General features: G+C 37.9%; 1 protein-coding gene across 4 annotated transcripts in view; it reads right to left on the reverse strand.

Moving 5' to 3' along the window:
• Positions 1 to 6,314: 6,314 nt before the first annotated feature.
• Positions 6,315 to 15,082, reverse strand: part of gria4a (glutamate receptor, ionotropic, AMPA 4a) — a 123,771-nt gene continuing 115,003 nt past the window's right edge. For 2 of the 4 annotated variants that reach the window (XM_026193618.2, XM_026193617.2), the window contains exon 18: positions 6,315 to 9,745. In XM_026193618.2, the coding sequence (XP_026049403.1) occupies positions 9,581 to 9,745 (165 nt within the window). In that variant the 3' untranslated portion in view covers positions 6,315 to 9,580. The remainder of the gene's footprint in view (positions 9,746 to 15,082) is intronic. The other 2 variants (XM_026193621.2, XM_026193620.2) reach the window with 1 other exon arrangement.

Below are 15,082 nucleotides of genomic sequence, written 5' to 3' on the forward strand. Positions count from 1 at the left end.
TAACCTGGTGACACTTGAAAGTGAAACATTTAAGTTCATAAGAAAGACCTTCATTATCACCCGAGGGCTTACACAAACAAAGACACACATTCAAAGCGAGGTGGTCGAGGCCGACAGATCAAATCACAAAAGGCTAGTTTACTTCTCGGTCCCATGGTTTATACTCGTCTCTACTTGAGAGAGGAAAGCCTCATTCAAAAGGCTCTGCTTTATCTTTAGACGTGATCTGAAAATCCACTGTGTTGATTCAAAGAGTCCCTCAGCACTGAAGTCATATATTGAGTCAACTGACTGCTGTCTAGACTGTGTGAGCTTATTAGAGGAAAAAAAACAATACAATATTTCCTTCCTGATATCTTGTTAACTTTACTTGACCTTATTCAGTGATGCAGCCCATTATATCAGGTTAACAGATATTACACATTTATAACCTTTCTGAAAAAAAGAAAAGAAATAAAAGTGAGAGAGCGCTGTTAGCGTTGTGAAGGTAAAACACTGTGCACAGACTGAGATGCCCGCAGGTCCTGTGGCAGACTGTTTCACAGGTGGCGAGGATAAAAACTAAAAGCTGCCTGCCCAGAGGTCACAGAGCTCGCTACAGCTCAAAGATCTGTGTCCAAGGATTTCAGGGGTCTAATACCTTAAAATCAGCTGTTTCAAGATTTGAAAAACAGTGGATGGACTTTAGAGGTAATCTCAGGTTTTTCTTCTCAGACTTGCTGTAAGAGCTCTCGTTGGCAGTCTATAAAAGAGAGAAGAGATATTACGAAGCCAATCTGATTAGTAATGAAAGTGAACATTCTGCCCGTCTAGTCCCATTCTAACCCATTGTTTTGTAAAATTCCTTTAATGATAAATGCTTTGTGACTGTGCATTGAAAGCCAAAAAAAGTGCAAAAACAGGAATTTGGTTTTGTTTCTGAGACACGTTGAGTCATGTAAGTAATGATAACACTGATCTGATGAGGTACTGATTAAACCTAATGTGCTGTTTTACTGCATATTCTGATATTTCTGTTGGAGTGGATGCATAATTTAATAAAAACCCTTGTCTTGTCAAGATAAATTTGCTTTCAACATGTTAGTTGGATAGAAGAGCATGAAAGTGGCTTTGTACAACAGTTGATTGTCAGTCACTTAAAACTGGTTGGTGTCTGCTGTTCCTCTGTGAGAGAAATCAAGGCTTTTCGGGTCATTCCATCTAAATCCATCAAATTACGAAACAAAAAAGAAAAAAATAATCCCACTTGATGTGCATAAATTGGTCTGAATTTTTTTTCTTTTACTGTGATTAGGTTTCCAAAAAATAAAATTTAATAAAAGGTGTTAGATGATTTTTTGAGGGGCCATTTTAAAATTCTATTATCTAAAAAACTATTTGAGTTTAGGTCCTTTATTAATATTATTATTATTACTATTTTTTTCATAACAAATATCGGGTAGGCTACTATGGCTCTGTTAGGATGCCTGGGTCGTTGACCCAGGGTTTTGAATTTATTGTACTATTTATCATTTCTAATCTTGGGTTTCTTTGTTAGAGTTCTCTTTTATGGTTTATGTCTCTGTGCATCCTTAGTTGCTGTCTCCCCTGTCTGCGATATCCCCGTGTCCAGTCAGTGTCTGTGTCTGTCCTGGTCCCACGTCTCTGTTCCCTCTGTTGCAGTGCCTGCGTGTGAGTCTGTGTCTTTAGTTCAGTCTGTGTTATGTTTCCTGTTTTATTTTGAAGGTCCATGTCTGATGTTAATGTATCTGGTTTCGCTTCCCCTTGTCTCATTAGGCCTGATTTGCCCCAGCTGTGTTTCCCTCCTGTTACCCATTCCCTGATTGCTCCCTCTGTGTATTTAAGCCCTGTGTTTCGCTGTGTCTGTGTTGTGATCTATTCGCATCTTGCTGTGTGTTCTGGCCATTTGCCATGTCAGGTTATTTGTTGTCGTCAGTTTATTATTTGTATTCCCAGTTTTGCTAGTTCTCTGTTTGCCATCTAGCAATGAATCTGAGTTTAAATTCACCTTTTGTCCGAGACGGTCTGCACTTTGGGTCCTCCTACCACTCCTGCCTGCACACAACCCTCACACGACAGGCTCTGCTAATATAGACCAGAAACCACAGTGTTGCAGGGAGGCAATATTTTTTCATAAATTTTATTTAGAGCTTCTCACATGCACGAATTCTGTTACTTTTTGCAGTCAACTGCATATCTGAAATCTCCCTTCAGCAGCTTCTTTCCAACTTCCTTGGACTCTCGTGAAGTAAATTTGGTGCCATGATGGATTTGTATGTAATCTGACATTTGACCTCGACTCCCAGTGCGTGTGTTACTACTGTCAGAGAAATCAGCAATTAGTTGTCACAGTGTGCAGAAAAAGCTAAGACAATCATCCAGAAGCAAAGTGTTTTTGTTTTTTGTAATCAGTTCCATTTGATTTACTCATAAATCGAAACTGAAAATATTTTAGTCATTCTTTTTCCATTGGCATTAAATGACAAACAATCTCATTTATTATTCATTCAGCCAGAAAATTTGCACTAATTCAACCCTGAAGAATCCCAGCAGTGAATTTATTTATTGTCATCTCATTTTTTGTGTGCGGCTACTCCAGCTCTGTACGCGTATAGGTAGGTAGTATGTACTAGAGTAACCCCACTTCTTAACAGTCTTAAAATATTCAGATCCTAGCAGCTGCAGTGGCAACAACAACAACAACAAACCAGCACAACGGTGAGCTGCCTGTGTGTGCTAAGAGTGTTGGAATTTAATCTTCTATCAGATCGTGAGAAATGCCTCAAGAAAAAGAGAGAGCAGGGGAGGTGGTCATAACGGGAAAGGAGCTGTGGATGACAAATCACGGTGTGACAGGGATTCCCCCTGAGAGACGAATGCAAAACAGGAGAAATAAGATATGACAAGAGGAGGGGAGGATAAAGAGAATGAGCAGTGAGAGCAGAGGAGAAATGAGGTGGGGCCGAGCAGAAGGGGGATAATGCAGAGCTGAGCGAAGGTAAGGCAGAGGCTGAGAAAGATAAATCGTGTCAGTAAAAATAAAAAGGTGAAAAGGCTGCTGTCACTCTGCAGTAACGATAAAAGAGGCAAACGGGAGGCGTGTGAGCGTTCACATGTGTGCATTTGCACACGAAGGTGCAAGGTTAAAAGGGTGGTGGAACTCCACAAAACTGTTATTTTGCTTCATCTTCAAGTAAATGGGAAATACTTGTCAGTAATAACACAGCATGGTGTGCGAGCGCATGTGTGGGTTTCTGCGAGAGCGTGAGTGAGATGGGAAATAATGGGAAATGCTTGTTGGTGATAGCTCTGCATTAAGAGTGTTAGATCCCCAAGGACTGAAGAAAAATACAACCCAAATGACAAACTCACAGCAGGGAGTTTTTAACCCCATAACGGCAGGTCTACAGCGGCAGAGACTGAGACATGTTGGTATCACACAGGGCAGACACATAAGAAGTCCTGTAAAACTTAAAAAAAAACAACCCCAAAACCTCCATCTGTCTCTGGAGAAAAATGGATTTCTCAAAACCACTGATTGAGCGATTTCGTTTTGGTTTAAAATCATGTAATGGCACGAGTACAGACACAAAAATCCAACCCTTTTTTTAGTTTTTAAGTCAAGTTAATGGACGCAGTAATCCTCATCTGCTATGATCCTTTTGCTTATTAAGTGCAAAGCAAAAAGCAGAAAATATGTAGAAACAAAACACTAAAATAGTTCCTGAAGCTGCATGCAATCTATAGACAATTAGATGATATCCATGAACTTATTTCAGTTTGGTGTTGTGTTAAATTCTCCATTGTAAAAGTGTTTTTCTTATTAGAGAAACTCAATGAGTGCAAAATCATCAAATAATCATTGTAACTTCTGGTCTTATTGCCTGCTTTTATATTGCTACTTGCAACGTGTTTTATTTAGTATTTACATGTAACAAATCTATAAATAAATATAAATTTGAATTTGAATTAATTGATTTTTTTTTAACGCTTTGCTCTGGGGTGCGGATCATTTCTCAGTAGTTCATGGTGAAACTGTATCCTTCTCAGTTTGGTTGGGCAGTGATGGTCTTTAAGCTGCCAGGTCCCTACTCTGCTCCCATTTGACTGTAGCGATGTGAGCATAGTGCTGGTGATAATACATGAAAAGCTAGATCTTTCTGCAAACCTCCCTGCTCCATGGTGGTTAATGGCTGTTTATCTCTGTGCCAGAAACTAGTCTAACGAATCCTGAGTAAACTGGGCTGTGTGATGGTCTGGCTGAGGTATGAATGACTCTGATTAGAATCTCACTCAAAGACAAGAAACCCTCAGGAAAAGTGTGTTTGGTTGGTAGATCTGGGATTAAATACAAGATTAGTAAACCCTGACCTTGAAATCCTAACACTTGTTTATGTTGTGGATAAGCCTGCATCAAAAATACTACAATTATTGTATATTCACATGTTGCTGTTTGTGAATAAGTGGGGATCATGTGTCATGGCTCCTGCACACGCCATCTTTACCTGAAAAAGAGTATTTGTAAAGAGAGGACTATGACCTGCTGGCTGGTACATGTGGATAAAAGCAGCTTTGGAGTATGTCAGGACTCGAGCTGCCTAAAACTGTGTGTACTTAATGTCTCATAATGACTTTACACTCTTAAACTTGCTCTATCGGGAGATGTTATATACTTGTGCCTGTTGTACCTTGGCAGTTAAGTGTTTCATTAACTTTCCTCAACATTAAGTGCTAATTTATTCATATAAGTCAACCATGTATTTTGTGCATGTAGTAGTTTTACAGATTTAGAAGTGGAAAAAATGCAATAACCCTTTTTGCCTCTGTACACAACTATAGTAGAATTTAAAGGTACAGTGTGTATGATCTCACCACTAGATGTCAGTACATTACATACAGATTGCAGTCAATTGAATTCTGTTTTCTTATCTCTTCAAATAACAGTGGCAGCTGAGGCAAAAAACTGGCCACAGTTAACAATCAATATGTGACTGAAGATGTGATTGAGGCTCAAAAGTAATTATACAGATAAAAGATCTGTAGATGATTCCAAGTGTTGTGTTTAATTTGGATTTGGTAGATGTTAACTGTAGCTCTCAGTATGAGGTCATGCCATCATTAGGCCATAAAAACAAATCTATCAGAGAGATAGACAAACCTTAAGGGTGGTAAAATCAGCGATCTGTTATAGTCTTAAAAAGACCTAAAAGACTACACGTGTCAGCTAAAGCAGATGCAAATTATTTACTTGGTTAAGAAAACCTCAACATCAACCTAAGTGAAGAAGACTTTTAAGAAGGTTTGAGTTTCACTGTTAAAGTTGACTATCAGATGCCTTCCTGAATATAAATACAGAGAGTTTACAACAAGGTGCAAACCACTGGTTATGCTCAAGAACAAGGAGCTCAGATTAGACTTTGACATAAAATGTCTAAAAGACAGATTAAACCAAATTAAACTTGTACCAAAATGATGGGAAGAGAAAAGTATAAAGACTGACAGAAACAGCTCGTGATTCAAAACATAGCACATTACCTATCAAACATGGTGAAGGCAATGTTAAGGCATGGGCATGTATGAGTGCCAGTGGAGCTGTTGACTCTCGTTGCTCAGATTCAGCCAAGTGCTGCAAAATTGATCGGACAGCACTTCACAGTGAAAAGGATGATGACTCAAGTCATACACAAGAAAACCAAGCGTTTCTCAAGGCAAAAAAAAAAAAAAATCTGTATATTTCAATGGTGAAGTCAGTCACCTGATATGAGTAGAGCATGCTTTTCAATTATTAAATACAAAAATGGAGAAAGACCCACAAACAAGCAGCAACAGAGCATCTCACGGGAGGAAACACAGCATTTGGTGATGCTCAGGGTTTCTAGACTACAGGGATCGAGTTCAAATCACTTTCATGTTAAATAAATAAATAGATAAAAACAATAAAATTGATAAAATTAAATTTTTTCCAGTTACTTCTGAATCCCTGAAAACTGTGGCTATAAGTTGATTGCAATTCCAAAGTTAATCCAGTACTTTTGTTGGGAGTCTGTCTAAATCTGTCCAAACTGTAGAACTCCTTGGCTTTCTTCTTTCCTTCTTTCTATGTTGCTTTTTTCTCATGTTTCATACTGCTTAGTTAGTACTTACCTCAGTCCAGTTAAGTATATTTGACTATGGATCTTTCATTGTGAAACAAACCATTAAATAAAGCGATCAATATCAATTTCATCATCTGGTTGAAAATGAATCCACCGTTCTGCTGTTGGAGGTGTAGAATTGAGATTACTGGATAAATAAGCACAGACAGAGACAGGAGATTGAGCATTGATGTTTTACTAGAAAAAAGAAAACTGATGGAAAGAAAGAAATAAAGGAAGAAAGAAACTGTTAAAGCCAGAGCATTGACAACCCACCGGTCAGCTTTTTGCTGTCTTCGCACAAAATCTTATGCTCTGGTGGTGAAAAATAAAATAAATGAAAAAAAAAAGAAAAGGCAACAGTATCATGTGAGGTTGAAGTGTCTGGTGTTTCTGGTCTAGTGAGCTGGATTAATGATAACTGTAAGAAACCCACTATTTGAGCATTTTTTCTCATGCTGGATTGGTGCAGTACTTCTGCAGGCTCCTGATCCCCTCGGCCGAGAAGTGAGTAGAAAATTTCTACTTTACTGGTAAAATTTATGGATAGTTTAAATCTGTTGTCGGAAATACATGTAGATTCAAGAGGTTCTTTTCTGTTTATGTGTTTGTCTGTTTGGCTTGAATAGATCTGATGCAGGACTAATACAAGATGAGGTGCGAGTTCAACAGACAAGGTTATGATACAGAAGGAAAGCAACGCTGAGAACGCAGAGCTAGAAGAAACTCAGATTGTCAACCGGTGTCTCAGGTTCTTGATTAATCTCTAGCCTGTTACTTTGCATTGGATTAGGGCAAGAAATTAAAATATTTTCAAGAAATCATTCTTGAGATGTGCTATGTACAGAGCTTTTTGCATGTTAGGGGAGACACGAGCCAAAGGAAGATAAGACAAAACGTGGGGAAGGAACAATGATGGCCTAAGCAGGTGAGAGGTAGGGTAAAGGACAAACTATAAAATAACAAAATTGGAAGGGCAAAAAACATAAACATACAGTATCGGGCTGCATTATGACACAGATCTTAAGCATCATGCTTTAGCTGTATTGCAGTATAATAACTGCACTAATTTACTTCCCTTATTTTTTTACCAAGATTTCCTCAGATATTAAAGGATCAGTGTGCAGGATTTAGAGTGCTTCTTTAAGCATGTTTTCATCATTATATAACAACCTGTACCTGGAATGACTGTGTTTCAGTACTCTAGAATGAGCCCTTCATACATACACAGGAAGCAGCTCGTCTTCATTGGATATTGCCAGGTTTGGACCAGCCAAATGCCAGAGGGCCTTTGTGTTTTTCTGTTGAAATGACGTTGACTGTAAGTTTGTTGCTGGTTGCAGTCTCCAATCTGACAGCCAGATGTCACTAACACCTACACACCGGTCTTTAATGCAATATGCATTTTTCTATTTTCAGGTCCCCAAAAATGTACCGTACTATATAGATTCGGGGGAAAACATAGTCCACTTATTGAAGCGCAAACCCGTTCAGTTTGAACATGAATGTGAACGAAACGCGATGACAAAATGTGATTAAAAAAAAAATAAAAGCACCATTAGTGCTACACTTTTGAAGATGCCCCAAACTATTTCCCAGCAGTACAGCAGTCAAACTGATCTACCGCCTCTACGTACAGTCATAAACAGTGGCATTTTTACATTGTTTCAAGTGACTTTGCAGCTAACAAAACATAGATTTGAGGGGGGTAAAGACACTATTAGACAGTGTAAAGCAGTGAATAACTAATGGTTCTATGGTTTGAGCCGACCGCGTCTATGCAACTATGTATGTGCGCATGTTTCCACGTGTGTGTCTCTGTGAGTGCCAGATGGACATTCAGTGTTGTTTCAGACACATGAAAACGGTGGTATTTCAATATTTTCAAGTTATCAAAAAACAGCCATTGAACAGAATGTATGCCATGGCCTCTGACAATCAGTGATCAATGTTTTCTATAGCTCTCTATAGGCTTTTATATATATATATATATATTTATTTATTTGTATTATATATAATATGTAGATTTATAAAAAAAATTTCATCTTAATTACAAGTAGTGGCATTTTTTTATATTCATTATTGCAATGAATTGTTATCTAAGATGATTAAAAAAGACAGGTGAATTCTGTTTTGCTACGCAGTTATTTACAACAGTTTTAAAAAGCAAGCTCTCTGATATGGTACCTTTTCCCAGCGACTGGAAAAGATGGAGGATCTCAAATAACAACCAAACTGCACATTTGAGTTGAACTGAATTGGAAATTGTCAAAGTTGGCCTTTATAGTTCAAATATCAGTTGCCTTTTACAGTGGAAAATGAATGCGTTCCCACATTTTTAAAGATTTTTACCCAACGTATTTCAAACGTCTCATTCATTTCTTCTGCAAACGTCTGTAAGATCCCAGTTGTCAGGCTGAGAAACACTTTGTTAGGAAGCCATTTGAGATCTGCCCATGTATTTTTTATTTTTTTTTCTCTATTTATCAACCTCACCCACTCGGCAAAATAAGTACTCATCACTTTGCTATTTAGAATTTCTACTGTCATGTTGATGCTGTTGATGAGGGGCTCCATGAATCACCACGTTTTTTTTTTCTTTTACAAACCCCTGTGTAGTCTGTGTTTTGGAGGTTACTTCTGTTCTATATTGATTAACTCGCTGGTTTGGGGAGAGAAACCATTCTATAAGCATTTTCATTCATTTTGAGCAGTCCATGGCTGAGTAGTCCAAATGTTCAAGCTTACAGTTTTCTGGTCTTCTAAGGGTTATACTAGCTGGCACTCTTCGCAGGCAAGTTAAATTGATGACGACCGTGATGATGATTATGATGAAAACAATGTTTGTCGTCTTAGTAAGGCGCTGTTAAGGGGGTGTGGCTTATTGTCCAATGACGAGAGAGCGGGAGCTAAGTAGTTTGGTTGTCTGTTTTTTGTTTTTTTTCCTCTCGTCGGCTGTGGTCATCATCTTTCTCACTGTCATCATCATGATCAGTTTTATGGTCGTGTTCACAGCTCATTGTTCATGGGAATCTGTGCTGGCTTTCCTGTTGGTTCGATGATCTCGCGATATTGGCATCCTCTCAAAAAAAAAAAAGATAAGAAAGAAAATTAAAAAGAAAAGAATGCTGCAGGCAAGTGTGACGCCATAGTTGTCCATTGCTCTGTTTCTACACCGTTCGCTCCACAGTTGTATTCATCAGTCTTCTGTAAAATGAGTCAGTGGCAGCAGGAAATGTGAAATGATGATGCGGTGTGTGTGTGTTTCATGTAAAAATGTGTTTCTCTGTATCTGAATATTTGAGCTTCTGTTGCTATGATCATGTACGTGCGGGTGTGTGAGCATATATATATAGATCTTTTTGTATGTAAGTGTGTGTTTGGGTCTTTGTCGAAGTCCTAGTATGTTTGTGTGTTGTTAAGGCACGGCAGGTGTTTTTTGGTTTTCAGGGCAGTCCAGAGGAGACCACTGCAAGGCCGGGGTGTCGGAGGGAGGCGTGGCCAGCATGCACAGCTTTGGGGCAGTCTGGCGTCAGGACGCGGCCATTCTCCCCCACACTTCCTGTGATGGACAGACGAGCCTTGTTCCGCATGGCTTCAGAAAAAGACAGCTACATGAGGAGAGATGAAAGGGAGGACAGGAGAAGGGGAGGAAATAGCAGAGTGGAGATATCGTTTGAGAAAAAGAAAACACTCTCATAGACAGAAACACCGCACAGCAAATGCAACAACAACTAAAACGACAACTTTCTGTACAAACACATGCACAAAAAGCACTTACACATGCATGTGCCTGTACACACACTACACATATTAGGCTCACAAATACAAAAAAAAGGTCTCAGGGCGCGATCACGTAGACATATAAAATATTTGAAATAGTTAAAATTATATTGAGAAGGTTTCGCTGTTTGGAGTTTGTACATAAGCAAACCAGTGCTACAGGAACCAAATAAAGGATTTAATTAATTATCAAGCTAATCAGAGGCAACTCTGATGATGGATTCTTCTTTTAAATAATTGATCAAATAAAAATTTGAAACATTTGCCGTTTCTCAAACTGATCACGTACTTAATTTCCCTTTTACACTTGTTATTATTATTATTATTATTATTATTATTATTATTCAGTACATGTCTTTGTATTCAAGGGTGTTTAACAAAAGTAACAAAGACATTAGCCTGTGGTTTGGTAAATTCTAGTCAGCATCTTTTTGATCCCTCTAAAAAGACCATTAGATCAACATATAAGGAAAACACGTTACAATAAGAGACACAAACAATTGCTTGGTTGTAGGAATAGAAGCTGTAGTAGTAAATGAATGAATAAGGAGCAACCCAGTAGTTAATGAGTTATTCATCAGTTCTACCCTAATAATGCCTGATGCTGGATTTTATAGTATAAAAATGATTATTTACCAAATACCCAGCTGGGAGATGCTACTTAACTCAGCAGTTCCTTATTACTTCAGGATTGCTTCACCGTAACCTCCCCTTCAGGTGTCCCCTAAATTAAAGTAGTTAGTAAAGTCGTACGTGGCTAAACAAGTCTCTTATTGTAAAATGCTGACCAAATATGAGACATGAAGCTTATTCCTTTTTTTAATTATTAAACAAACCAAAATAAAAAAAGGGTCATGGATTTCAGTTCAATAGCCTGGAAAATATCAAATTTTGAAATTGCACTTGTTAAAGGTGACCTGTAGAGTTCTCGTGTAAACAAACTTCATTTAAAAAGAAAAAGTTTATTCATTACTTTTTAAAAACTTTCATTCATTGAGGCTGTGGGAGCATTATAAAAGCTGCTAATAAAAGCCTGGAATGTAGGCTTCTTGTTATGTGACATCTTGACCGAGTGTGCTATGTAATGCATGCATCTGCAAGCAGCTTTGCATCCCACCTCCAATCCATCTCCTCCTTTCTTGTTGTGTCCGACTTAATCAGTAATTTGCTGTTGTCCTTAATGCCTGCTTAGATCCATATCAAGGCTCTTGCTTGTGCTCAGCCTTCCTGCAGCTTTCCTATATGCAGATGAAACGGCAGGGAGGAGTGCTCTCCCTGACTTATGCTTTCCACATATGCGTGAGAAAGGGTAGGGAAGTCCCAGAAGAGAGCAATGCTCTCCAAATATAAACCACTGCAAATGGAAATAACATCTTTACATCACAGTGGTGCTGACTGAACTCTAATTTACATTTTACTTGCTAGCACTTCTTCTCTTTTTTGTGAATTGCTGTGCTAAGCGATTACTAGCAAGAGTACATGTGCATTCTTGTGCATGATGCAAACAAAATAAAATAAAACAGGCAATCATACATTGTGGTACTAATGATAAAAAACGCCACAGGAAACCTTTAAGTTTGTTTTTGACACCAAATTAGAGGTTATCTAGAGAACGATGTAAAATGTTTTGATTTGATGTTAGTATTCATTTGTATTTTAGAAAAAAAAAAAGCTCTAATCCTCTTTTTGAATTACGTTAAACAGATGAGGTGTGAAAGCACCCTAAACTGCACATTCAAATCTCATTAAGAGGCTACCACGCTGTGCAAATGCTACTGTAGCATACAGAGGCAGGCAACAATCCACAAACATGTACACTATAGACAAGAAGGGTTTGTGTTTTAGACAACTGCATTTCATAGGTGACCATGCGTTTTTGGGTTCTGGGTTTCAGTAACCTGACAGACTCGGGTGTGGATTTGGAAGGACAGGATTGAAATGGTGAGGACTTTGGAAAGACAGAGGGAAAACGGGAAGGAGTGATTTTTCTTCCAGGGTTTCAAATTCATAGAGAGGGAGTGACTGGCTATACTGCTCAGAGTCGGGTGACACTTCACACAGATGAGCTACTCTGGGATGTTTTGTTTTCTTAAAATTTCTCGCCTGCTAAATCATGTTAGAGGTTTTCAAACTGAGTACACTGAACATCTAGAGGCAATAATCTGTTTAAACGATGCTAGCAAAGAAAAATAGTACATTCTTAATCTTAAACTTCGAATCAGGTGTTCTTGTGTGAACTTTTGTATACTTGAATTACAAGATAACATCTGAAAATAATGTTGTGTATTATTTAATTCCCCTTTCCGTTGTATGGCTTTCTTATTTTAAGGGTTGTGAAGTGTAGAATTAAAGAGAAGACATGGAATTTTTAAATAACCTATGCATTTAATTTCTTTTGTGTGGTACCACTGCTCTTTGAAATATTCTTGTATGACTGATAGCAGACCATAATCATTTGGGGAATTGCTGTTAACATCAGTGTTGTTACTTTTGAGTGTGGTCCAAAATGGTCCGCTGTGAAAGTGGTTTGTCTTTGGTGAATTCTCCATCGTATTCAAAACTGTCAGTTTATGTCAAGAGCCAACATTCAGTGCGCATTTAGCTCTCCTTATTTTTGCATCCTCTGTATCGATTTTGCTACTTTCCTCAAGGTGAACATCAAGTATGACCTCATAATGCCTCTAAATGGTTTCCTACGCACTGAAATGTTCAGTGTTTTCTGTTCACTTTAGTTAATTGCTCCTTTATATAACAATAAACATGAGTCATGTTGCAACCACATCACAGAGTAGCTGTTCCATATGAAGTACTTGCTTCATCAATTATTCGTCTGCATTAAAACTAAGTAAGTAACCGGGCTGTTTTGAAATTGTCAGAGCTGGAAAGCCAAAGTGCCTTTTTTGTCTGTCTGCAGTAAGGATGCACAACTCCAGGTATTGGATGACACAATAGAGACGTAGAGTAGATGATACACAATATCAACTAAAAGCCAGCAGAGATGAGACTGGTAACTTGGAACTTGCTCTTCAATGTGTGCCTTTGTATTGTTTTTGTATAAATTTCTCTATATTTATTCCTGCTGTCTGCTATTTATATTTTTTATATTATATTTTGGTATTGTACAATGACAACAAAGGGCTATTCTATTATAAATTCAAAAGGAATTAACACATTTAATAAAAGGAATGAATTAACAGATCATTTAGACTCATGGTGTTTGCGTATACTTTTTAGCACAAAGGATTTCCATTGTGTTCACCTGTACCTTAGTATACACCCACCAGCCAATTCATAAGGTACACCTTGCTAGCACTGGATTGGATCCAGTTTTGCGTTCAGAGCTGTATTCATTCTTGTGGCATAGATTCAATAACGTGTTGGGAACATTCCTCAGATTGTTTTAATCCTTATTTTCATGATAGCTTTACATGGTTGCTGCACATTTTGTGCGTCTGTTCCAGCACACCCTAAAGTTGCTCTATTGGATTGAAATCTGATGACCGTGGAGGCCATTTGAATACAGTGAACTTATACTCATATTCAAGAAACCAGTTTGATATGATTCAAGCTTTGTGACATGGTGTATTATACTGGTGGAAGCAGCCATCAGAAGTTGGGTACACTCTGCTCAGAAAAAGAGATGGACATGGTCAGAAACTGTACTCAGGCTGGACATGGTGTTTAAATTTCCCAAGGTGTGCCAAAAAATATCCTCCACACCATTACACCACCAGCAGCAACATGAAACTTTGATACAAGGCAGGCTACCATCTAAATGTTTAGGAGAAAATGAGACTCTTCAGATTTGATTCACTGTTGCTTGTTAACTCAAAGCAGTGGGATGATAGTGTGGGACAAGTCCCAGTGGATCAGCAGTTTCTGAAATCACTTTTGAATTTCAGGAGGTGTCTTGGCCATGTCCACCTGCCTACATGCATTCAGTTGCTGTCATGTGATTGGCTGATTGGATTGCGTTAATAATAACTGAAAAGGTATACCTAACAAACAATGTGGTAGTTGGAAAATTTAGCTTTTACGTGCGTCAATATCTGTATTCATCTTTCCACTTGAAATTAAGATAAATGGAAAAATAAAGTTTTTACAGACAAAAGATATATAAATAAATAAATTAATAAATAAAAGCAATTAAAAGCTGCTGTTGGCTTAAAAAAAATCACCTTGCCATTTTATATCTCCCTCAAGAATTTGTACTTCTACTGATTAAGGTAATTTTTCAGGGGGAATGTGGCGCAGCAGCAACTTTGCTGAAGCTTTCAGAAGACCAGACGTGCTCTAAATTAGTTTGAATTGGCTCAACACTAACTGGTCTTAAGAGGGACCAAACACAAATTTCTATCTGCGTTCATGTGCTATTAACAACCCACTCTACCCATTTGTCTGGTATTGCAGTGGTGCTAGAGGGAGTAATGAGATGTCTAGTTATGCTGAAAGAACGGACATCTACAGTTATATAAATATCTTAATAATGCTTTTCATCATAAGATGTCTGTCACATTTTGGGTAAAAATATTTTAAGTCAGACCCAAATCCACAGTAATTGGTGTCCGCACACTAGCTAATTAATTTGTAGCTGGAAGCAGTCACAGATTTTAATGAGGGCTACCAAATTAACAAACTTTTGCTCTCAGGATGGTGAAAAAATGAAAATAGATAATCCCTAAAACCTTGTGAAAGTTTAACCAAGAAAACACATCAGCAGATGAGGATAACGAAGACGTTTTTAGCAGTAATAAACTTGAAACTTTTAAAGAAGGGACTCAAGATGTCACATGTGAAATAAGATAATAAACCAACACCATTAATTACGGTAATTAATATATAAATAATTAATAAATAATATATTCATTAATTTATTCATTCAAAATAAAAAGGTTCTAAAAAATCAAAATGTATTTAATGCTGGAGTTGTGCATCGCGGCTTCAATATGTTATCTGAAAATTACAATGCAGGTGCCTAGTCATTAACCAAGAGCATCACCACCACTGTCATCATCATCATCACCATCATGATCATCTGCAGCCAAAGACGATGGAACCAAATCTGCGGTCACATAATTCTAACCCCAGTCTAGCCCAGGGTGACGTAACCGTGACAAAACGCAAACCAAATTTAAACCCAAAAGTCTAAGAAAATATTCTGCCAA

Source organism: Astatotilapia calliptera, chromosome 14, assembly GCF_964374335.1.
Source record: "Astatotilapia calliptera chromosome 14, fAstCal68.1, whole genome shotgun sequence".
Taxonomy (NCBI): Eukaryota; Metazoa; Chordata; class Actinopteri; order Cichliformes; family Cichlidae; genus Astatotilapia; species Astatotilapia calliptera.